The 26,586-nt window shown below is 36.7% G+C and overlaps 2 protein-coding genes across 2 annotated transcripts; both read left to right on the top strand.

Annotated features, from left to right (window-relative positions):
* Window positions 1-11,891: 11,891 nt before the first annotated feature.
* Window positions 11,892-12,800, top strand: LOC122194368 (dehydrin ERD14). Its single transcript, XM_023893391.3, has 2 exons — window positions 11,892-12,222; window positions 12,319-12,800. Exons 1-2 carry the CDS (start codon window positions 12,007-12,009, stop codon window positions 12,592-12,594), a joined length of 492 nt encoding a protein of 163 aa, XP_023749159.2. The 5' UTR covers window positions 11,892-12,006; the 3' UTR covers window positions 12,595-12,800.
* A 2,622-nt stretch (window positions 12,801-15,422) lies between these two features.
* Window positions 15,423-16,789, top strand: LOC111897427 (dehydrin ERD14). Its single transcript, XM_042897091.2, has 2 exons — window positions 15,423-15,799; window positions 15,997-16,789. The coding sequence occupies exons 1-2, from the start codon at window positions 15,569-15,571 to the stop codon at window positions 16,420-16,422; spliced, it is 657 nt and encodes a 218-aa protein (XP_042753025.1). The 5' UTR covers window positions 15,423-15,568; the 3' UTR covers window positions 16,423-16,789.
* The last annotated feature ends 9,797 nt before the right edge of the window (window positions 16,790-26,586 follow it).

Here is a 26,586-nt window from a genome sequence, read left to right on the forward strand (position 1 = left end):
CACCCCTTTTATTTTTTAAACTTTCATGTTTACCCCATAGTAAACATAATCTGATTGTCCTACAGTTATCACATCTCGACTTTGTAAAATGTGATTTTCACCCCTCGGCTTTGAACTTTGTAAAATTCGTTAAGTTATATAAAAACTAATCTATGTGTTTACTTTTAGGTATCATCTGTCTTTATGAGAAGGCGAAGGCGTGACTGTACATATTTATCAACAACAATGAAGATTCTGATCTTTAATATTACTCTGATTTTCAATAAATGTATTAGGAATAAAAGATTTTCTTCATAATGGATGTATAATTGGGAAGCTTTACTTTAATAAAATGAAAAAAATGGTTGTAAAAATGGGACGTTACAAGTTGTTCTCAAAGTTCTGATTTAAGCGAATTGGAGGAACACTTGTGTGAATCTAGTCTCAAACTAGGATCCGAGAGTTTTCACAAAACATTTAAAAATATAATTTATAATAAAAGGTTGGGTTAGGAACATAGGCTCGGTCTGTTGTCATGTTCTTTTTTTATTATTGGCTTGGGATCAGGAACATGGACCTTGAGTTACCTTTGGATTTACAGGAAGATGCAGTGTGTACAGTCAGCCAGAGCCCGAACAGGAAAGTGGTTCTTAAAATACCCATACTTGTTATGTTTGTTGAGTTTTGATTTTGCTGGTATATGGATTGTTAGAAAAGCATGCTAGTGGATAAGGTTCTTTTAGAAACTGTTGGATAGAAGTGTCAGAGTTTGTTATTGCTTTATGATATAGGGAATTGCTTGTTGCATGTTACTTGATTTTGTGATTGTTACGTGTATCTTTATTAGTTGTAAATGATCGGGATTGAATAGCCTTAGAATGGTCGACTTAGCCTTACTTCCTCTTCCTTGTTTGGTTGTGAACTTAGGGTAGAGTCGATTATTTGACTGATCTCGTATTGTGTACAACAAGCATGCACAAAAGCAAATGGTGGTGCGGGAAAGAGGATAATCCTAGGAAGAGTGTCTAGGAAGTTAGTTGTGGGCTCGTATGAGAAGTGGGTGTTAGCACAGCTAGGAGTGGTCTGGTGCAGTAACTTAGGCCTTGGGATGAATTCTGAATTGATTATAGATAGGTGTGGAAGGTAGTATGGGCTCGTACTACTGAAAGCACATGATCTGTATAAGGTTCGAGAGGAATCTTGAGGTTACTAAGGAACTAATAGGAGTGTGGCATGGTGTGTTCAGCACCGTGTTTTGATGTCTGATCTTTCTTTGGTATATTTTTAAATATGGTGGCTTTTGAAGGTTTAAGATCAGAAGAACTGGTGGCACTAGGAGAGATGGTCTGGGTGAGGAGGAGATCATTGGGATCCTTGCTGCCAAAGTGGTCGAGGCATTCATGGAGGCAATTCCAGAGTTGTTTGGGTCGGTGAAGACCGTGTTGATCGATAAGTTTGACTGACGCTATGTCGCCATCACGTAGATAGGTGCTTCCACAACCACATTAGTCACCATTACAAGATCTCAGAGAATCGAGGTGATGCAATACCGGGAGTTCAGTTATATGAAGCCTCCATAGTTCAGAAGCAACACGGACCCGATCATGGTTTCAAGGTGTATTTATGACATAGAGGGATGTTTCTTCACGTGTTCATGTCCTGGGGGCAAGAGGTGAAGTTTGCGTTGAATCTTCTTTGCTAGGGAGCAAAGGATTGGTAGGAGTTTGTGATCCAGGGCTTTTCATAGGCTGATTAAGCCACATTGACTTGGGAACAGTTTCTGGACATGTTTTGAGCGGAGTATATTCCTCTTGTGGAGTGGGAGCGATAGGAATACCTGGATCTGAGACAGACGACCGATTCGGTGATGGAGATCACTAAGATGTTCACTTAGAGGGATTTGTTTTGTCCTGAGTTCACTACTTTAGAGCAGGCTCAGATGACTTGATAGTTGAGCACGCTCAAGACGGATATTCGACAGTTTGTGTCTACCCAGTGATACAATGCCCTCATTGAGCTTCAAGATGATGCGAGGAGGTGAGAGATTGAGATAGAGACCTAGACGAGGGAGGAATGTCAGGCTTCGACTTAGTCCCAACCTACAGCAAAGCGGTTAAAGTCTGTCGGCCGAAGTTCGGGATCAACTAAAGGGAGGTGCAGATCTTTTCTATGTTACAGGTGTGGCGAGGAGCGTCATTTTGGTAGAGATTGCAGGTGGAGTGTGTGGGTTTGTTTCCATTGCTGCGAGGATGGACACATCAGAGCTCATTGTCCCTTTCTCCTTTTTAGTAAAGTGTTGGACCCTATATCCCTAGCTTGGCAGTTACCCGACGATAGTCATGGGACCTTAGGAGTTTCGGGGGTTGATGTTTGAGTTGTCAGTTCTTCTATTTCATCGGTTGTTGCAGTGTTGGTATTCATCTGTATATTCTGTTTATGTTTCGAAGTTTAGTTGTAACATTGGATGATCAATCGAATAGAATTGCCTGATTAGCTCTATTCTAATTAAATTCTTATTATGAATGGATTAAGTATCTTTGTCCTCGATTGTATGTGTGTTGGAATTTGTAAATGTTGTGTGGGTTTAGATTCTCCGGTATATGTGGATATCAGTGGTTAGGATCAAATAGTAGAGTTCAAGTGGGTCTGGGTATCAAAGGATTGTGAATTTTTTAGATTCTAGCATATTTCAAGTGAGGGAGAGTGGAATCTCACAGCAAGAAGACCTTTTGCGAATGTTTAGTTCTCAGTCGAATTTCTCCAAGCTCAATACTTCCGCATAACTGTTGAATCTTTCAGTTTCACATCAAGATCATCGTCAACTGTTGGATTTCCCTTCGAGAAGTATTAATTTTAGTTGTGATAACATTTATAGGATATGCTTGTGCTTTAGATTCTAGGATGTTAGGAACCTAAGTTGAGGGATGTGATGACGACTTCCTTGTATGTTCTTGTTTGATTGGGGCTTGGAGGTCTGATCGCAACCTGAAGACCTGGTATGGTCAGTTAAGTCTTGTTGGGATCAATTGTTGTCATCGGTTAGTGGATCGGGGGTAAGACCGAGTGTTTTCATCGGTTAGTAGATCAAGGGGTAAGCCCGAGTGTTGTCATCGGTTAGTGGATCGTAGGTAAGCCCGAGTGCTGTTGTCGATTAGTAGATCAGGGGTAAGCCTGAATGTTTTCAGTAGATAGCTAAGCAGGGTTCTTGAAGCCGAGTAGGAGCGTGGCCTAGTTTGGTATGTGACAAGTTGGTTCTCGTTGCTATGTTGAACTTATGTTCAGGATTAGCATGACAACAATTGGCCGATGAGGTTTAGATCTTATCAAATTTTTGGGTTTTCGTGTAGGGGTTCCATCGTGAAGCGGAAGCAAAAGCTGATCTCGAGGATGAAATCTAATTTAAGTGGGGGAGAATCGTAACATCCTGTTTCCTGCCATTTCTGAATCATGGGTCGGAAGTCGATTGTGTAAGGCTTTGGGCCTCAAGGAGGCAAAGTTTAGTCCCTGTGGAAGGAGGTAATGATAGTTAAGATATTTTGCCCTTGATTTGTGTTTCGGGCTGAAGGGTAGAAAGGGAAAAGTCATATATCGGGTTCTCGCATGAAATTGGTTATTTCTTACCATCCGAAAATTGGTTATTTCTCTGGAGTTTTGGGAACTTTTGGAGCACTTGAAGAACATCAAGACATCATCTTTTTGCTCTTGATTCTTGCTAAATGTTTGGTACTTCAAACTTTTACCTTGTTTTCTTGAGCTTAACTATGCTAGGCTAGCTAAACTAATCTTGGTTGACTTTGGTGAAATCACTTGAATATTTGGTTGAATGTTGCAAATCACCATGAACTTGTTCTTGAATCTTTATGATAATGTTTTATGTTTCAACATCTTCTTGCTACTTATATGTTTTTATTCATGAGTTTAAGTATTTGTAATGCCCAGTTGGCTAATTTCTTGATTAAGTAATGGATCCTCAATTTAGTAAGCAACAAGTGGTTCTTGTGTTAGTTTTCACTTCACACAATCATAAAAACATTTTCTCCAACATGGTAGTGAAAGCATTTGACTCCTCTTGGATTTGGTGACTTTTGGTTCTTAATGCTAGTTAATTTTCACTAATTACATGCTTAATGGAAATTGTGACTTTAACTAAGGAAATATGTTATGATCTTCTCTAACTATTTCAACAATTAAGAAAAGTTTAGGTAATCTCAAACTTCTTGGATTACTATAGCCAAATTAGAGATTTAAAACCAGTATTGCACCTTGCAATCTAGTAATATGCTCATCAAATGTTCAAGTGAGGAAACCTTAAGTCAACCATATTTCTCTTATTGATTTTACATCAAACTCTTGCTTTTGTTGAATTGTCTTTTTAAATCTTAGTTTAACTCTAGTTTCCTTTTAAATATTTCAAAAGATCAAAAAAAACCCCCCCATTTTTATTTTTAATTTAGTTTTATAAGTATTTGTATGACAAAATTTTCATAGAAGTAACTAATTGAACCAATCACCATAGATACGATCCATTTACCACTATACACTATTTTAGTGTACACGATTTAGGGTTTTTTAATAATAATAATAATAATAATAATAATAATAATAATAATAATAAATAAATAAATAAATAAATAAATAAATAAATAAATAGATTAAAGCTAATTAAATAAAAAAAAACTAATAAATTTAAAGAGCTTCAAAATGTATAATATAAAAATTAACTAAATTGAAATTTAATTAAAATATTTTAGGTGAAAGTTAAGCAAATCCATTATAATTAGGATATGGATTTGGTTATAATTTTTTTCATTTAAGGTTAGATTACAAGATATAAAACTATAAGTTTGAATTATAATGTCAAACTGAGTTAAATATAACATTTAAAGACGAGGAGGGAATAGGCGTGGGGGTTTAAAATTTGGGTGTCTTTTTTATTCTCTACAAAAGCTATAAAAGAGTCACAACCCTCCACACCAACATCCCTCCATGACATAGGGTGGCGGTGTGCACTCCACCTATTCACAACCTCAACACCATGCCTATACAATGGATGATATTTCACATAACCTAACAACAAATCAATAAGTAAATTGTTTTCACAGAAGTTGTTCTAGTTGACAATCTCAACTAGGGATGTCGAAAACTTTCGTGGGACCCATATACCGTATATGATTAATTTTTTAAAACATTCGAGGGCGGGGACGGGGCGGGGGTAGGATTAAACCCCATTTTATTTTCGGGATCGGGGTCGAGAGTGGGTATTTTCATCTCGTACTCCTACGAGGCCCCGTTTGTGTGTGTGTGTGTGTGTGTGTATATATATATATATATATATATATATATATATATATATATATATATATATATATATATATATATATATATATAAAAGTTTGTTGGATTTGTGTTTTTTAATGTCGGGTTTGTAATTTTTTAGTTGCCGAAAAACTAAATTTTAAGCTTTTAAAGTGATGTAAAATAGTTTTTAGCCCAAAATATAACAGTTTTTTTAGCAATAAAGTCAATTTTAAGCCTATAAAACAGGGGGAACGGGGGTGGGATCGAGGGTGACGAATGTTTTCGAGGGCGGGATCGGGGGCAATGTAAACGGGAGATTCAAAGGCAGGGACGGGGGCAACTATTTATACTTCCGTTTGGTCTCGTTGACATCCCTAATCTTAACAAATGTAGTTTTGGACTAACAAAAAAAGACATTTTCAAGACATTCTTTTTAGTTTTGGACTCAACTGATAGTTTTTTAATGTTTATATTTATTTTATTATGTATGTAAAATGCTCTTTATTTTCTTGTTTTAAATAGGTTTAAGTGGATAGTAATTTTGGTTACGAAATTCCTTTATTTAACTAAGCAATTGTTTACAAAAATGAGTTATAAGAAGTTATGTCTAGAATAGATTAAAATAGTTTTTCACAAAAAAATGTAAATCAAAGACAAATACTTGTGTCTTATAGTTACTTTTCGTCATCACTCACCTGATGCGATTTATAAACACTCTCTCTCTATTCAAAATTTAAAATCATCTACTCATCAAAAAGCCAACCCTTATCGGAAATCTCATCCTTGTCGCCAGAGTCGGAAACCCTTTTCCGACTGGAAAACCTTCAACAAAAATAATGAAGTTTCTAGATATCGTGGAGATTTCGAGCAAATATGACGGTTTTGAAGAATCTTAGTTCATGAAAAACATCATGACAACTATAACTGATAGATAATCAATTCTACAACAACAAACCCTTATCAGTGATGATGGCTTTTATGCCCCTCGTAGTTGTGGTCTCCGCCGAGCAAATCCAACCGATTACACCTCATATTTTGTTAAGTGATTTTTCAAAATCCAACATTAATGATGCCTACCACATGGATATGTTGGTGGGTGGGAAGATTATTAAGAAAAAAAATCAAATTATTTTCTATTTTTTCCGGTATCGAAAGGAAGAGTTATTATTCCCATTGGAACAACTAAGGGTTAATCAAAATTCTTTGATGAAGTATGTATTTATGCATAAAAATAAGATAACTTAAGTTCTTAGACATATGTGCATGGTTTGTGAAATGCTTAGATTATGTAATGTTTATTTTGGAAGTATTTATGTGTTTTGATTTGAATTCGATTTACGATGGCTCATTTTTTATTCTTAGATCTGTTATATTTTGATGAAAAGTTTGAAAATGTTGGTTAAATGGAATTAAGTTGGGATACATCAAGATTATAGAATTAGACGATGAAAAGATAGAAAAATTTGTTGATACTTGTAATAAACAAAATGATGAAATTAAGTTTCTAAATTCATGGGTAGTGGTGGTAGTGACATACGGTAGTGGTGACAGACAGTGGTACTGGTTGTAGACAGTGTAATATGGTAGAGATAATGTTGCGATAAATTTACTTGTTTTTAAGACAAATTTCAGAAATGGTCCATATAACATGAATAATATAGCAATCAATATACAAAAATTCAACCCTTTGCTTTAATAGATTTATCCATAAGGACCGTTCACCAAACAAATAAATCAAACTTAGGGATCACCTTTGCAAAAATTCTTAACGAATACCAAATCTAGTTGTTTTTGCCAAACACATCGACTATTTATGTAAATTTGTCTAAAAAATATTATTTATAATGGACGAAAGGAATTGCAAAATATATTTTTCTAAAGTTTTTTGTAACACCCCGATGATGAGGTATTTTCAATTTTAACCTTGAGTATGAAAGAACATTGAATTTTGACCCTTGGGTTTGAAAAGATTGCAAGAATGGCTTATAGTGGCATTTTGGTAATTTTAGCCAGGAGGTAGTACGTTGAGCGTACGATATGTACGCTAGGCGTAGGCGTACTGGGGCGAACCCTAGCACGCTAGGCGTACACCGCATATGTGATGGAACTTCAAACGCTAATTTTTAGGGTTTTATCCATATTTAAGCATCGTTATCCCTCAGTTCTCATTCCCTCTCCAGCCTCCATCGGAGAAAAACGACTCCCAAGCTAACCCTAAGTGAGAAGAGTGCATCTTAAGCTTATCGTTGTGTTTTGTGGCTTTCTTGAAGATGAAGAAGGTGGTGAGAAGAGCTTGGAGCTTGGAAGCAACTTGGATATGGGATTATCAACTTGCTAGCAACTTCCAGGAGGTAAAAAGTTCATAACCTGATCACTCCATCTTATAGATCTATCCATTTCTTCATTTAGGACACTTTTGGTCCCAAATATGGTGACTCCTGAGCATCGCATGTTCTTAGCCAAATAAGTCGTCCTTTCAGACCTTATGAGGGGTCTTAAGTCATAAAAATGTGGTCTTGATGCTTAGTTTTCCTCCATGCATGATCTAGAAGGTATTAAGGCATTAAGAAGTTGGGGTTTTGTGTATTATGTACTTAATGGACACGCAAAGTCATAAAGTTGGAAACTTTATGACTCTTAGTGGTTTTTAGCCTTGGATCTAAAGTTTGGATGTAAGAGCTCAATGCATTAAGCTCTTATTGAGAAAAGAAGATTTTGGGCGTATGTCATGTGTACCCCAACATACGCCGCACGTACGCAGTCAAAATCCGACTCTAGTCAAGTCATGAGTATGCCCAGTATAGGAGCTGAGTACGCCCTGCGTACTCAGCCGAGTGGACCAAGTGGACTTCTTGACCCGTTGACTTTGACTTTGACTTGACACGGGTTGATCAAGTTTAACTTAAGGGTATTTTTGGTATTTTTGGTATTTTTGAGCTGTTGTGACTTGGGAGCAGTTCTCTGAGATGTTCTGCTCGAGATATGTTCTATTGGTGGAGCAGGAGAGGCTGGATCAGGAGCATTTGGATCTGAGGTAGGGGACTGAGTCGGTGACTGAGGTCACCAATATATTTACAGAGAGAGCTATGTTTTGTCCTGAGTTTGCTGCTTCTGAGCAATCTCAGATGACCCGATACTTGAGCATGATCAAGATGAATATCCACCAATTCATATCCAAACAACACTATGGTACACTTGTGGAGTTGTAGGAGGCCGCTAGGAGGCGGAATATCAAGATGGAGCTCCATGCCAGAGAGTGTAGGCAGGCACCGGTTCAGACACAGCCTGCGGCGAAGCGGTTCAAGCCCGCTGATTCGTGGTTTGGAGGTTAGAGGGGTCACATTTGTAGATAGTGGGGTAGGGTTCATGAGGGTATCTATCGATCTTCATCTGGTTGCCACAAATGTGGCAATGAAGAGCATTATGCCAAGGATCACCGTCAGTAGACTCTAGTACCGAGCACAAGGATTTGCTATCACTGTGACCAGGTGGGCTATATGAAGGCCTAATGGCCTTTTCTTACTACTAGACAAGCATAGGCTCTAACGCCAGCTACTTTGAAGATCATAGATGGGAGCCAGGGTAGAACGGAGCCCCCGGGGGCTCGAGGTCGCGCTTTTCAGCTCACGGAAGAGGAGGCAAGGGCAGTACCAAACGTCGTTACTGTTATGTTTCAATTTATTGTTTTGTCGATTATTTTATGGTATGCTTATGTTTATGTTTCTAATAAGTACATTTTTATTGAACTCTTTCCATCGTCTTGTGTTATTTGACCCGGGGGCTCGAGGTCGCGCTTTTCAGCTCACGGAAGAGGAGGCAAGGGCAGTACCAAACGTCGTTACTGTTATGTTTCAATTTATTGTTTTGTCGATTATTTTATGGTATGCTTATGTTTATGTTTCTAATAAGTACATTTTTATTGAACTCTTTCCATCGTCTTGTGTTATTTGACTCGGGCGCGAGTCGGTCCTTTGTGTCTCGATCTTTTAGTAGGGATTTTGATATGAATCTTAGCTATTTGGAGTGTTCGTTGCGAGTTTCTATCGCAACAAACACGGGATTTCTGCATCCCGAGTGTATCGGGGTTGTATTTTGGAGATTTTCGGGGTGCCTTATCTGATTGATTTGATCCCAATTCCTATAGGGGGGGGGGATGTATGCGTGATAATGGGGATGGATTGGGTGAGCAGGTTTGGTGCTACGATCGATCGCGAGGGTCAGCGAGTGATATTTCGAACCCTAAGTAGGGGAGAATTGGTCATTTACGGAGAGGGTACCAGGGTTGGATTCGAGTTTTATTTGGCAGCCATGGCTCGATTGTATATTCAACATGGGAGTATGGGTTATCTTGCCTATGTGGTTGATACACGGGTAGGGGAGCATAATTCAGTTTCAGAGGTGCCAGTTGTCAGGGAGTTTGCTGATGTGTTTCCTGAGGAGTTCCCGGGTGTGCCTCCCGAGAAACAGGTTGAGTTCAGGATTGGCCTAGTGCCAGTGCGGCTCTAATTGCTAATGCGTCGTACCGCTTGGCACCACACGAGATGCAGGAGTTGTCCTCTCAGCTTCAGGAGCTGTTAGTCAAGCAGTTCATCAGGCCGAGCAGTTCGCCGTGAGGAGCGCCGACACTGTTCGTCAAGAAGAAGAATGGTTCACACCGAATGTGCATTGATTACTGGGAGTTGAACACGTCGACTGTGAAGAACCATTATCCCTTTCCGTGGATTGACGACCTCTTTGATCAGTTGTAGGGTGCATCTTGGTTCTTTAAGATCGACTTGAGGTTGGGGTATCATCAGGTGATGGTGAGAGAGGAGGACGTGGAGAAGACGCCCACATGTCGTTTTCCCATTCAATTGGTTACTAAAGAAGGATACAATCTCTATACTAATAAATAAAGATCTACTCTGCCACATGTCGTTTTGTCATTCAATTTGTCACATAAGATTTTTTCATAATTTTGAAATATGTATTTTCCACTTGTCATTTACTTCATTTTTTTTTTCCAATATGTCATTAATTTAGTTTTCATGAATTAGACTTACCATAATGACTATATTAATTTCAAATTTCAAATTTCAATTTCAATTACTTTTTAATTATAAGTTAAATTTGACGTTATAACTAACTTTTAAAATTTTGGTATATCTCTAAATTAATAATTTATTTAAAATTATTTATTTAAAATATTTGATTAGTAACTATGAATTTTTGCTATGAAAATTGAATTAATTTTGTAACCGTGGTTCCCACGGGTTATAAACTAGTTTTATTATAATTAACTCGTTTAGTATACGGGTCTCACAATTGGCTAGATGTCATTGGGCGTGTTTGACAAAAGTAGCTGTTAGCTGGAAGCGGGTAGCGGTTAGCTGGTAGCGTGTAGCTAGTAGCGGGAAGTTGTAGCTTTTATTTGTTATATGAATGTTTGGCAAAAGTAGCTGGAAGCTTTTGAAATATATAAAATTACATAAAAGGACAATTGATTAAAAATAAAAAAATATATAAATATATTTTTAAGGGTAATTATGGAAATTGATTTCAAAAGCTTCGGAGCGTTTTGTTAAAAGCTACATGAAGTAGCTTTTAGAATCGGAGCGTTTTATTAAAACTAAAAGTTAAACGCTCGTACTGCCAAACGAAACTTTTTGTTTAAACTAGAGCGTTTTGTCAAAAGCTAAACGGTAGAAGCCCCCAAACGTTTCCAAAAGCTCCGTGCCAAACACGCCTATTTTGTCATAATTTTGAGATATGTATTTTTCACTTGTCATTTCCTTCATTTTTATTTTTCCAATATATCATTAATTTAGTTTCCATAAATTAAACTTAACATAATGACTATATTAATATTAAATTTTAAATTTCAATTTTAATTTCAAATAAATTACAGTTTAAATCTTCGTATTTAATATTTTTTTTTTTATATATTTAACCAGTTTAGTAAACGAATTTCACAATAAAACACGTAATTTTAATTTTTTTTCGTATGTTTAATTTTAATTTTTTTTATTCATAATTTTCATTTATTTCAAATTTCCAATTCAAATAAACTTTTATAAACTCTTTCGTATTTAACATTTTGTTTTCAACGTCTAATTAGATCGGATAATCATTCAAATTAAGGACGGAAGATCGTTGCTTTTTCTTTCCCTATAATCAAAATGAAATTAATTGAAGCCTAAAAAAATATCCAAAACCTCCTCGGTAGAGGTTGCTAGGAATGGTTTTGATGAGAATGTAAGAAATATGATACAACCCTTTCTTTCTATTTCGCATTTTGGCAATACCAAGACCCCTTCATTCTATACTGACCCCGGCCCGGGCTGGGTCTAGCCTCTAAGAAAGATCGAGATAAGGGTGAGTTGGCTGTTTCAAGCTAGGGCTAAACGAGCCAGAAGTGATCCAAGCTGGAAGTGAGCCGAGTTCGTAGGCTAAGTGAACAAGTCTCACAGCGAAGACTAGTAATCCAATAAAGAGTCAATTTATAATTATCATTTCTAACTTTTGAAAAGCTAAGAAGAGATGAAACCGACATTTGAAGAATCCTCTAGCTTACTTGTAACTTAATAGCGTCAACTACGTGTCTCATGACCCTATAAATTCAACCCCCTCACAATTCTTACAATCACACCAATCTCATTTCTCTATTTCATCCAAGAACAACCAATCAATCAAAGAGTTTTTCACTTCACATACTTAGTTTTTATTCTTAATTCAGATTCAGCTTTCATCATGTCTGACAAAAAAGAGTACAACGAAGAGGTTGTCGAGAAGGCCGATCGTGGACTGTTCGATATTTTTGGGACGAAAGCCGAAGAGAAGAAAGGCGAAGAGGCGGCGATCTCATCGGAGTTCGAACAGAAAGTTCAAGTCTCTCACCCGGAACCGGAGGAGAATAAGGAAAGCTTGCCTGACAAACTTCATAAATCCGATAGCCATTCCAGTAGCGTAAGTTTTCTGTCTCCATTTCTAACTTTTGAATCAAATCGCTTACTTAATGACATGATCTCTGATTGATTAGTATATGTTTCCAATTGTTAACAGTCGAGTGACGAAGAGTGTGATGAAAGCGGAGAGAAGAAGAAGAAGAAGAAGCCATTGAAGGAGAAGATCACGAAACCTGAGGAGAAGAAGGGTTTCATTGAAAAGATCAAGGAGAAGCTTCCTGGTGGCCATAAGAAGGAGGAGGAGGAGCATGCTGATGAAGGTGAACATAAGGAGAAAAAAGGTATTTTTGAGAAAATAAAAGAGAAAATCCCAGGGTATCATTCAAAGAGTGATGAAGAAAAGGAAAAAGAAAAGGTGAAGGAGAGTGATTAAGCATTATATTTTGCAGAAGCAAAAGAGAAATGGGTTTGTGGGTTTGCTTGCTTTGAAATTTATTGTTCGCTGTTTATGTGATTTGAGATGTAAAGTTCATTTATTGTTATTCATGATTATTTGTATCATATAGAATCTTGCTTGTTTGTACACTTCAAATATTTGATTAAGTTGGATTATATGGTTATATTTTATCTTTGATTTGATTGAAGATCACCAAATTGTTTGAACAAATCACATAAATGGTTATATGAGGTTATAAAGAAACTATACCATGATTGATCGACATTATGCGTCACCATTGGTATCTCACATATGCATCTTAATCATTTGCATTCCATAATAAAAAAGATGTTGATCACATTATATTATGTCTTTTTTGTTTGTTTGTTAATGTTATGCGTTTAAATGTCTAATAAGTAATGATCTATATACTAATTGATAAGTGGTAACACATTATCAAACCATAAGCAATCTTCATGTTTCTCTTAATTATTTTAAGACTAAATTGCAGATATGTTCACTAGCTATGCAACACGTAGTTGACGTGATTAAGTTACAAGTAGGCGACAAACTTTTTGATAAGATCGGTTAACTTTTTCCTCATTTAATGTGTTTGATAACTAAAATGATTAAGAAAACATATTATATGATGAAGCGGCTAACTTTCAAATATGTATCACAAGTTAATTATCAATTTGTTTTTAATTTGTTAATTTATAGTACATTTGTTTAGACATTAGGGTTAATAACAAAATGATTAAAATGGATAGTATGAGGGAATAAGTACACCTTTTTTAAAATGGACTTATGGACTTAACGAAATTAGTCTAATTTTCGTAATTGCTTTATGAATAAGCATCACTATAATAAACCCTCTTCAAAAATAAAACAGAATAAACTTTTTCTTTTCTGCGAAAAAGCAATAATTTATGTATAACAAGAATTTCACAATAAAAATCATAAAAACATGGCAAACTTTAAAACATTACGCCATATTATAAAATAATTTTATAAATCAAAGTAATTTTGGCAAAATTCATTTCACAAAATTAATAATTATTTTATGATACCCCTCAAAAGATGTTCATTCTTTGTTTTACCCTTTGTTTCGTTCGTCATTTTTGTGATTATCTTTAATGTCTGTATGTAATGATTATTTTAAAGCTTCAATAAATATGCAAGTATTAAGTATAAATATTTTTGTTAAAAACATGACAATTTTACAACTAAGAAAAATCATCATTTTGTGCCTTTAACTTAAGCAAAACAAATGGGGCGGCTGGGCTCAATCCAATATCCAAAGAAAACCCAAGTTTTTAACAAAAATATCTTTGATTTTTGTTTTTTTTTTAATTTATATTTTATGAAAAGAAATCAAAGATTAGGAGAGATTAACGTGTTTTTGAGGTTCTTTTAGGGAAAAGAATGAAAGAAATGTAAGGGATGAAAAAGGATAATTTTTACAATTTTCCTCTTCAAAATCATCCACCCAATTTTGGTATGTTGGGAGCCCAATGAAAGAATTGTTATGTAAAAAAGAAATGACTGTTATATAAAAATTCAATTTTCTTTTATTTCCTTTCAATATGATAACATATTTCTTTTTTCTTTTTTCTTTTATTTCATTTCAACTCGAAAATAGAGTAATTAAACACTTTCTTTCCCTTTTGTTTTGTTTTTTTCATTTCCCCTAATTTAAAAACCCAAAGTTAGACGAAAATGAACAATGATCAATATTCAGGGGGTGTTTGATTGCAGTAATTCTTTGGAAAAGCCCGCTTCTCTTAGCTTGAATTCTTCAATCCACAAATTCGTTCCTTCATATACCTCCCCTACGCTCTCAATCTATTTTTCTTTCTAAATATGTTAACCCTATGGTTACGTTTTGTTATCAAGATGGGAGTATTTTTTTTTTTGAGACGTTAAACTGTTAAGTGTTTGTAAAGCACCATTTTACCCTCTCTTGTACTTTCCTTATTTTTATGTGTTCTTGATGTCATGAAAAACATCATTTTCTAGATTTTTTTTAAAGAACACAAACAGTAACACCAATCAAACCAAACCAAACCAAACTGTTTAGAATTAAAACCAACACCCAGAAGATGAAGAACATTTGATCGACAATATCTTGAAATCACAAAACCATCGTTATAAAGAACACAAATTATAAGAAAGTGTTCTTGGGGCTGAGTTTTTATTTTTGTGTTGTTTTATATATTATTGGTTTTTAAAAATAAAAATAAAAAATAGAAATGAGTAATATGATATTTTACATGATTTTAACAATAAGACTTAGAAGATTTTTTTTTTGGTTGGTTGGGGGGGGGGGGGGGGCGGGGGGGTATTAGTGTAACAAACTGCAACCATGAGGGATAGTGAGAGAAAGAAGATAAAGAGGTTGGATTGCAAGTCCAATAATCTAACAAACATAGTGAACATATCTGCAATTTAGTGTTAAAATAATTAAAAAAAACAGGAAGATTGCTTATGGTTTGAAATGAAGTTTATAATCAGTTTAATTTTGAAAATTTATCATAAAACCATTATTGATTTCGGTAAATACTTTTTGTTATAAAATTGTTTTACCACTTTATCATACCATAGAAATCTAATCAAGAGAAAAAAAAAAGTCAAAGAGTATTTTTATATAAATTTTTTGTGAGGATCACTTATAAACCAATTTTGCAAGAAAATACGTTTCATGAAATTGATAATTAACTCGTGGTACATATTTGAAAGTTAGTCGCTTCATCATATAATATGTTTTCTTAATTATTTTAGTTATTAAACACATTAAATGAGGAAAAAGTTAACTGATCTTATCAAAAAATCTGTCGCCTACTTGTAACTTAATCACGTCAACTACGTGTTGCATGCTTAAAGTCAATCCTGTCACAAATTCTACAATCTCACTATAACATCTTTCTAATTTCATCCAAAAATCAAAAAATTTCAATTCTGATTTTTCATCATGTCTAAAGAAGTTGTTTATCACACCGCACCCACAACCTACGTTGAAACAACCACTGTCGTGGAGGTCGGGCATGACACTGTCGAGCAGTCAGATCGTGGAATGTTTTATATTTTCGGGAAGAAGGAAGACGAAACAAAATTTGATGACGAACAGCAAGCTCTGAAGGTTAAATCGGAGAAGTTAAAGCAGGATTTGCTCGACTTTATACATCATACGAATTCCAGTAGTGTAAGTTTTCAGTCTCCATTACAGATTTAAATATACAGTTGTAATTGTACAATGAATGTACGTGGGAGTATTTAAATATAAGTTCTTTAATTTACCACATAATAACTATAACTTTTGGATCATTCAGTTCATTAAAATGGAGATTATTTGATCAAATGGTAAACTTTTATGTTTTCTTTGGTGAAATTTCTTTACAGTCAAATGTGATCCAGCACAAGACATCTGTACCATTAATGCAGAAATACGAAGAAGAAATTCATGTTGTCCAATCAACGGAGAAAAAGGGTTTCATCGAAAAGATCAAAAGTGATCACCAGGACAAGACGTCTGTACCAATTCAGAAAGGCGAAGAAACTCATGTTGTCCAATCAAAGGAGAAAAAGGGTATCATCGAAAAGATCAAAGACAAACTCCACGACAGCCCAATCGAAAAGATCAAGGAGAAACTCCCCGGCCACCACAAGAAGGCGGAGGAGGTGCATGCTGCTCATCCACCAACACCTGCGGTGGTGGCACACGCCCATGAAGGTGAGCATAAGGAGAAAAAGGGTATTTTTGAGAAAATAAAAGATAAAATCCCAGGGCATCATCCAAAGAGTGAGGAACAAAAGAAAGGAAAATGAAATGGAAAAGAAAAAGGAAGAGCATTTGTTACTTGATTGCGAGGTCGCGGCTCAGGTATGATCGAGTTTGATTACTTATATCATATGCAAATGCAAATGGAAAAGGATAAGCAAATGGGTTTGTGGGTTTATATAACGTTTTCTTTCTTTTGGCTTTTGTTTGTTTGTTTGTTTTTTTTTTGTGCTTCAAAATAAGTGTTGTTAATTTAATGTAATTTGTAGTTTGGTGTTTATTTATTTGGGTTAATTATAGATGTGTATTGTATTATATATATCTGATTAAGTTGGAGTTTGTTTAAACTTATCTTTGCATTGTAAAATAAGCATGAATCAAGCAAGATGTCGGTACATATTTGCTTTTAGTTAATTTTGGTAGTGAACCCCTTTTTCCTGGATTCTAGTCTTCTACTTAAAAAGAGAAAAAAAAATGATTTTGATGCCGAGGAATGAGAGTACGGAAGAAATAAAGGGATATTGACTTAAAAGAGTAACGAACTTTTGATTTTTTTCACATTTAGTCACTGAACTTTTTTTTGTTATCTATTTGCCATTGAATTATTGAAACTGTTCACATTTTACCCTTATGACCGGCTGTTACCGGTCATAAGGGTAAAATGTGAATAGTTTCAATAGTTTAGTGGCAAATAGATAACGAAAAAAAGTTTAGTGACTAAATATGAACAAAATCGAAAGTTCGTTTCCCTCTAAAAAGTTCAATGACTAAATGTGAACAAACTTCTCTTGTATTATGTTTTAGCAAATTATTTATTTTTGTTAAATTGTAGCAACATTTGTTGATGAAGAAATCTATGAAATAAAAAAAACCGTGAAAATATATTTAAAAAAAAAACAAAAAACCGAAACCAAAATAAAAAACCAATGGTTTGACATTTTCCAAAATAAAAAATCAAAATTTCCAATATGATTTTGGTTTTACAAAAAGAAATGAACCATTCTCACTAATGTGAATTATGACCATTGGTTTGGCATGCGGAATTTGTGACATCCCATGAATACGTAGTTACAATATCGTCTGAACTCGTAATTCATAGTAAGGGGTTAGAGTATCATTGCATGAATACGTAGTTACAACATCGTCTGAACTCGTAATTCATCACCTACAAGTTATGAGCCTGCTGGTGTTTCCACTGGGGTGTTTAGAATAGTCCGTGGTCGCCATCTATACTCTGGTAGATGACTACATCACCACATTGTCGGTTAAGGTTATGGTATCTCCTTTCATCCTACATCACCTATTCATCATCATCTATTTACCTAATTATCATCACCTATCTTTCATTGTTTTATTTCATCACACACCAACTATTTCATCTACCCATGTTTCATCCGCAACATATTTGTAGATATAAAATAAATATACCATTTAAATCTTTTAAAACATGTATAAAATCGTTCATCCAGCATAGACAACAAGTATTCAAATAATATGCACACATAACACGTAATTTATATAAAATACTTCATATCTATGTGTAAGATGAAAGTAACTATATATACCATAAAAATCCCATAAATGCTTCCTAACTTCAAACCCCAAGGTTTACTCTACTAAAGCTTCATATTCTTGGCTCTCTGGACCTAGAAGGGTCCAGATTCCTAACTTCAAACCCCAAGGTTTACTCTACTAAAGCTTCATATTCTCGGCTCTCTGGACCTAGAAGGGTCTAGATCTATAACACAAACTTGCAAGAGGGGTTTGAGGCATTCAAAACCCCAAAGATGAAGTGATTCAAGCCCTAACCCCAAAATGGAATCTACACAAAAAAGCTCAAGATAGCTCTTCCTCTCACTCTACACACTCAAGCTCGCTAGGGTTCTCACTTATGGGAAAGGTAGTCGCGATTGAAGGCCATAAGTACCTTTAAATATGGCTCGGGCCCAAATATTTAGGGTTACTACCAGCAGTGCGGACTCGTCAAGTCGCCTCACCGACTCGTCGAGTCCATTCATTAATCCGAGTCATCAGTCGCGGCCTTACTCGATGAGTTGAGGCGTCAACTCGTCGAGTTTCTCTTCTTAACTCAAAAGAAAAATATTTAAATTATGATACCTGGAAATCCGGATGTTACATTTTGTTTTTTTATTTCATAGATTTCTCCACCAACAAATGTTGCTACAATTAAGCAAAAATAAATAATTTGCTAAAACATAATACAATAGGAAGTTTGTTCACATTTAGCCATTGAACTTTTTAAAGGGAAACGAACTTTCTATTTTGTTCACATTTAGTCACTAAACTTTTTTTCGTTATCTATTTGCCACTAAACTATTGAAATTGTTCAATGGCAAATAGATAACGAAAAAAAGTTTAGTGACTAAATGTGAACAAAATCGAAAGTTTATTACCCTTTCAAGTCATTATCCCAGAAATAAATAAAAGAATCTTAAGTAGTACTTTGTACGCTTGACAAAATTTCAAGAGTAGCGCAGATTTTAGGGGTAGTATACAGAAAAATTTACATTATATTGGAAAATTTCCTAAAAAATTACATTATAATGCAAAAACTAGATGGGTTGCACCGGTCACCCTAGGAACCCCCTAAATTTGTCCCTGCAGGTAAGTCGCTTATTTAATGGTATTATAATAAAACTTTTAGTTAATATTTTTATTTGTATACTAGAATGGATTTATTATACCTCAACGGGATGTAATGAAAATATTGTGTTTATTTTCCAAGTGGTAGAGGTTTAACTCTCGTTGTGGCCAAATATGTAGATTTAAGACTATGAGTAGTGGATGTGTGAGTTAGTCATTCTAAAAAAATTTATATTATATATGATTCGTTTATTCATATAAACATAATGATGAACAAGATAATAACTTAGCTGTTAATGATCCATGTTGATGTGGTGCCATATGAAATTAGTTGATTCGCCAACATGATGTGTTACTTATGTGTGTTCATCAAACCGCCCTTACCGCATAACATGTTTTAGAACTTTCATGGCGTGGTTTATAATTTTGTTAAACCGCACAATACGGTATTGTTTGTGTGTGTTTTGATTACCAAGGACCTAACTCAATCCATCACCGATGACCCGACGGGTTAACCTACATCAGGCAATACATGCAGACCGTCTAAAGAATTCATTTAGGAGGCCGATGGTCCAAGCCTTTCCATCACTAAGCCACAAAGGTGATGGTTTTGTATGTTGTTTTTAGCTACAAAACTATACATTTAAACCACACCAACATTAACTTTTAAAGACAATATACATTCATCCTTCATTGTACATTACACGTTAGATAGAGAGTGATGCCATTCCAAAATATAATGGACAAATAAAGCCAAATATATGTTGTTTGACAAGTTGACTGTCACACCCCCAACCGGTGATAGAAACACCGGGCAATGAGACGACATCATAAATCATAGTCATTTGCATACACAAATCAAGCACAACAAATAACCTAATATCAGAAGTATTATTACTGATAAAGGGTTTACATTACTACTTTTTCACAGTTACATCAACTGAAATACATAAGTAACCTTCCAACGGGAAGTACTGAAACTAATCTATAGAAGACTGTGACTCCATGACTTTATTCCATAATTGAAATCACCATGCTCTTATTTCGTGAGAATACATGTGTCCTGAAAGATTGTCAACTAAAAAGCTGGTGAGTTCACAATGTTGTAATAACTTATACCAAAGGTACTTCTATACTAAAAGTTTGTCCACTGAATGTGTATTTTTATCGAAAAAGTATGTTTACTGAAATTGTATTTTATATACAAAAAGTATGTTGTTCAAAGTGTACTTTTCTACCAAAAAGTATGTTACCAAAAGTATAATTTTATACCAAAAGTATGATACTGAAAGTGTACCTTCTACCAAAAAGTATGTTACTGAAAGTGTAATTTTCTACCAAAAGTATGTTACTGAAAATGTATTTTTCTACCAAAAAGTATGTTACTGAATGTGTAATTTTCTATGAAAAAGTATATTACAAAAAGTATGTTATTGAAAGTTAAGTTTTCTACTAAAAACTATGTTACTGAAAGTGTACTTTTCTACCAAAAAGTACGTTACTGGAAGTGTAACTTTCTACTAAAAAGTATGTTACTGAAAGTGTAGTTTCCCACCAAAAGTATGTTACTGAAAGTGTACTTTCCTACAAAAAGTATGTTACTAAAAATGTACTTTTCTACCAAAAAGCGTGTTACTAAAAGTGTAATTTTCTACCAAAGAGTATGTCTGTTATAGCGTTGACAAATACTTTTCGAGACCGAAAAGCATTATTTGGATATATAGATTGTTTTATATCTTATATATAATGTATCTTTATTATCTTGAGTTTTCATAACTGAGTTCCGGATAAAAATATATTCCTTGCATGTGTATAGGTTTTGCAAGTTTCCTATATATTTTGTAATAGATCTTTCTTATCTTGAGTTCTTGATAAAAGATATTCCTTATATGTCTATAGGTTTTCCAGGTTTCATATATATATATATATATATATATATATATATATATATATATATATATATATATATATATATATATATATATATATATATATATATATATCAGTGTTGTAAAAATCAGCCTAGGTGTAACGTCCAAAAATTCAAGTCCAAAACAAATTTCATTTTTAATTAAGTTGTTCATAAAAAATTCACTATAAATATTGAATCAACACGTCATCTCATAAAATCAAGTATCATGTTTAAAACCCACAACATAAGCAAATAACATATCAGAGTACAATCCTAGAAAACACCGTGCGGAAAATCAAATGTGTGTGTGATGCCATGCTATGCCGCCGACTCCTTCCCCTTAGATGAAGAGGTACCTGAAACCAAAACTAAAACCGTAAGCACAAGGCTTAGTGAGTTCCCCCATCATACCACATGCCATACAATACCATCGGTATCTTTCAACCGGTAATCATCATCGGTATCTTTCAACCAGTAATCGCCATCGGTATCTCTCAACTGGTAATCGTCATCGATATCTCACAACAGGTAATTGTCATCGGTATCTTTCAACCGGTAACTGGGGACTATTCCACCCTTACCACTAGCATACAATAGCAAGATATAAGCACACAGTCAGGCATATCCGGGTACTGACCTACCCCTTGGTCTTAAGGACCACTATCAGGGAAACTATCCCTATCATGTAACATATCATGCATATATAACTCATAAGCAAACGCATACCAGACCAAGATAAATTATCACAAAGACATTTATCTTCTAAATATTCCTCGATGGTGGGCCGGCATTATGGCCTTAGACCCACCCCTACTGGAAGGTAAGTCACCTCATACAAGTAGCTGTTGATAATCAGTGCGGGAAACCTCCGTCCGCTGCTGCTGCGGAAATCCTCCGGCTACAAACCCCACAAACACTCAGTTAGAAACAGATCTCTATACTTAGGGTAAAATGACCATTTTACCCTCAACCAAGTCAAGTCAAAAACAAAGTCAACTTCCAGTTGACCCGACTCGCCGAGTTGGGCCATCAACTCGTTGAGTCCCTCACTCTCTACTCGTCCCCATCCGCGACTCTACTCGTCGAGTTGGGCCGACAACTCGACGAGTTCTTCTCCCATTCAAAAGCCACAAGGAAACTCATCCGGCTCACCGAGTTTGAAGAACAACTCGCCGAGTCCCACGAGCAGATCTTCTACTTGCTTCCAAATCCTCACCAGGGCATTCTTTATGAGGATTTGGGTTTATGGGACTATTGCTACACGTTAAGTTGCAGGGTTGGACCTTCTATACTTAAACCCCTCTCAACTCAGTAACTGTTCATATGACTCGCTGAGTTTGAAGAACAACTCGTCGAGTTCCAGGCAATCTTCATAGGACTCGCCGAGTTGTTCATCCAACTCGCTGAGTCTAAGGCCATCTTCTTAGAACTTGACGAGTTCCACTTTGGGACTCGTCGAGTCCCTTCGACCCGTTTCCCATATAGGCCAAATCCAAGACATGCAACCTTCCAAACCATAGATCTATGTTCATAGGGCATGCTTATCACGTAAAGTTGCAAACTTTACATGCATGCATGGCCCTATAAGCTCCAAAAGGCAAATCCAAGCTCTTTATAAGGTCATACACTCAATGGGGACCTCAATCACTTCAACCACAACAACTTTATACTTCTAATACGTCCATAAGGTCTAGATCTAAAGTCCTTTCGGATCATGAAGCAGAAACACATGGAGTTTGGTGTTTTAGGGTTTGAAAACCACCAATTAGGGACAAAAAGGGAATCTAATGAACTAGTGATCAAGGTAGGGACTTTTCTACATGAATGGAAACCTCTTGCAGGGTAGATGTCGGATCTACTTGTCCTCCTTGCACTCTTCCACCTCCTTCTTCTTCTCTTAAGCTTCAAACTTCCTTCATAAGGCCAAAATCACTCACAAGGACACAAAGGGGCTAGGGTTTCGCTCTACAGATCTTCTGGAAGTGTTAGGGACAAAGGAGGCCGAGTTAGGGTGCTTAAATAGGGTGCAAACACCCGGGTTAGGGTTTTTGCCCATACAGGGCCTACTCGCTGAGTCCGAGGCTCAGACCCCGTGTCTCATCCCGCTCCTACTCGGCGATTTGGTCCTTCAACTCGCCGAGTCGAAGGCAAATTGCATGAAATAAAAATTATTAATTACAAGGAATACGTACCGGGAACCTGGTGCTACAAATCTCCGCACTTATTTTAGACTTCGTCCACGAAGTCTGCTGCTCGATCCTGAAACAGCTCGGGGTAGTGCTCCATCATTTCTTCCACCGGCTCCCAAGTCCACTCCGATCCCTTCCGGTGCTGCCATTGCACCTTTACGAGTTCCACCCTCTTGTTCCTCAGATCCTTCGACTTCCTGTCGAGGATTGCCACAGGCCGCTCGATGTAACTCAGGCTGTCATCGATCTGAATATCCTCCAAAGGCACCATTGCCGAGTCGTCCACCAAACACTTCCGCAACTGAGAGACGTGGAAAGTGTTGTGGATCTGGCTGAGTTCGGCTGGCAGATCCAGTCGGTACGCCACCTTGCCCACCCGGGCTACAACCCTGAAGGGTCCAATGTACATGGGGCCCAACTTGCCCTGCTTCCCTAATCGGATGACGCCCTTCCATGGCGACACCTTCAGGAGAACCATATCCCCGACCTGGAGTTCCAGGTCTAATCGGCGCTTGTCGGCATAACTTTTCTGCCGACTCTGAGCAATCTGAAGCTTGCTCCGGACCTGCTGAATCTTTTTTGTCGTCTTGAGCACTACTTTGGTGCACCCCATTACCTTCTGGCCAACCTCGCCCTAGCATATCGGGGTCCTACACCTCCTCCCATACAACATCTCGAAGGGAGGATGGTCGATACTCGCATGATAGCTATTATTATACGAGAACTCCGCCAACGGGAGGTAGGTATCCCAACTACCTTCGAAATCTAAAACACATGCACGCAGCATATCCTCCAGAGTCTGGATTGTCCGCTCGCTCTGGCCATCCGTCTGCGGGTGAAAAGCGGTGCCAAAATGCAGACGAGTACCCAGCTCATCATGAAACTTCTTCCAAAACCTGGATGTAAACCACACATCTCTGTCTGAAATCACCGAAACGGGTACTCCATGCCATGCCACCACCTCCCTGATATAGATATCAGCCAATTTCTCGGCCGAGATGCTCTCCTAAATCGGGATAAAGTGGGCGCTTTTGGTCAATCGATCGACAATGACCCAGATCGAATCCACTCCCCGCGCGGTCCTGAGAAGCTTGGTGATAAAATCCATCGTAATATCTTCCCATTTCCACAATGGGATGTCCAACGGCTGCATCTTGCCGAGTGGTCTCTGATGCTCGGCCTTGACCTTCCTGCAGGTCAAGTACCGCTCCACGTACCAAGCCACATCCCACTTCATGCAGGGCCACCAATAGTCCAGACGAAGATCCCTATACAACTTCGTCGCCCCGGGATGAATGGAGAATCGGGATTTGTGCGCCTCCTCCATCAGGACCTGGCGCACGCCTCCATGATAAGGGACCCACACCCTACGGTGAAGAGTCAATAACCCTCGGCTATCATAGTCGAAAGAGGAAACCTGCCCCACGATCCGCTCACTCTTCCGATGTTCCTCCTTCATAGCCTCCTGCTGAGCCTCTCGGATCCGCTCCAGAAGCGGAGTCACCACTGTCATCCTCAGACAGATATCCCTGATCGGCGCTACCTTGCGGCTAAGCGCATCGGCCACGACATTGGCCTTCCCCGGATGGTAAAGGATCTCACAATCATAATCATTTACCACATCAAGCCACTGACGTTGTCTGATATTCAGATTTGGCTATTCCATGAGATACCTCAAACTTTTGTGGTCCGTGTAAATCGTACAACGAACCCCATAGAGGTAATGACACCAAATCTTGAGGGCGAAAACAACAGCCCCCAACTCCAAATCATGTGTCAGGTAGTTCGCCTCATGAGGCTTCTGTTGCATCTTGGGCTCGCTATTTAGTCCATTTTGTCTCCGGATTGGGCCTGTCCATCCGTGAGTTATATCTAGGGTTTCGTATTTATAGGTGCTTGCATGCATCTTAGTATGAAAGGATTTTGGAAGTCAATTATTCTGAAAGATTTGATCCTTATTGGTTTTGTAACCCTAACAGCCTCTACAGCGGAAGTTCTTTAACGAGCTCTGTTGAGGCTTGAATCTATTGAATCATTCGACATATTTTGATTCATTCTTGTGTTTTATATTGATGTTGTTCGTTTTTGTGATTAACCTATTAGATGATCTAAACGATCAAAGAGTTTCTTAACTCATCAATTGGTATCAGAGCAGGAGACTGTGTGTCACACCCCAAAACCAGAACGGCGGAAACGTTCGGGGGTGGAGGACGTCATCTCAAGTATCACGAGATATGTATATGGTAAGCAAGTAATGAACAACCATTTTATTTAGAAAGAAAGTGTTCACAATGTATGTGTTCACAAAACATAGAAGTCATAAACAAATAACAAAACAAGACTTGAAGCTATAATGCTCCATCTTCTGAAGTCCCAGCACGAGCACCTGTCTAATAGTCTCCTGAGAATACAAGTTATTTGAAAGAGTTGATCAGCAATTAAGCTGGTGAGTTCATAAGATTTTAGTGATGTGAGTAAGCTGTAAAAATGTGGTTTAAAATGTATATGTAAAGTACTGTAAGCTGTAAGGTGTTGTTTTGTAAAGTTTGCCTATTCCTCTAGAAAATCATATATTTCCTAATTAAAATGGGAGTTGAGTAAAATGACACTACAAGCCTTTCTATGTGTAATAAGTGGGTACAAGTTATATATACTTGGAGTAAACAAACAATCGATTATGCGCATCTGCCCTCAACCTACAACCCGACGGGGTACAGTAAGTAAGGCGGATAGCACATATTCCATTGGTTATTAGATCGTTGTCATATATAACCTTGGGGTATTCACTTGTTACTCATGGAGTTATTTGTAATGGTTCCTTTATGTCTAATGGAGAGTTCCTTTTAAGAAAACCTATATTTCTTATAATAAAACATTGACTATGGTGATTACTTTTATAATAGCTTTGTTTATACTGCTATACATAATTTGGTATCGGGTAGATAATAGATTGGGTGACCTCGGTGTAAACCCACATCCAACGGGAACAGGACGTATAGCGAAGAACACACATCCTATTAGCTGTCGGATATTAGTCTTATATATAAACATGGTGTATAAACTAAGGTATTATAGAGTTAACTCACTTAAAGTCTTTAAAACTGTACTGGCTTAATAAAATGGATTAAGCCCTTAACTGGGAAATCACTAGTTTTGTATATCCAAAAGTACTGACTTTGAAACGAAAGTTTTGTACTAGAAAAACTGTGCATTGACTCTGTGTCCTATGACCTGATCCATACCTGGTACCCTTATGATGACTTAATGTATACTAAGCATAAATATATATAGATTCGGGTAGATAATAGATTGGGTGACCTCGGTGTAAGCCTACATCCAACAGGAACAAGACGTACAGCGAAGAACACACATCCTATTAGCTATCGGCATCTATTTAACATATATGTATCCTATAGTGTATACATTATGGAATCATAAGGTTAGCATCATGGTCCTAACTTTTGAAAGCAGTCTTCTACTAAGACTCTACTGTTATGAAAGCAGTC

Source organism: Lactuca sativa, chromosome 8 (genome assembly GCF_002870075.4).
Source record: "Lactuca sativa cultivar Salinas chromosome 8, Lsat_Salinas_v11, whole genome shotgun sequence".
In the NCBI taxonomy this organism is placed as follows: domain Eukaryota; kingdom Viridiplantae; phylum Streptophyta; class Magnoliopsida; order Asterales; family Asteraceae; genus Lactuca; species Lactuca sativa.

Bases quoted from the DNA above. Each gene is read 5' to 3' on its own strand.
- LOC122194368 (XM_023893391.3), top strand. From the start codon at position 12,007: ATGTCTGACAAAAAAGAGTACAACGAAGAGGTTGTCGAGAAGGCCGAT. The intron at 12,223-12,318 runs GTAAGTTTTCTG...AATTGTTAACAG, and splicing joins CCGATAGCCATTCCAGTAGC to TCGAGTGACGAAGAGTGTGA.
- LOC111897427 (XM_042897091.2), top strand. From the start codon at position 15,569: ATGTCTAAAGAAGTTGTTTATCACACCGCACCCACAACCTACGTTGAA. The intron at 15,800-15,996 runs GTAAGTTTTCAG...ATTTCTTTACAG, and splicing joins ATCATACGAATTCCAGTAGT to TCAAATGTGATCCAGCACAA.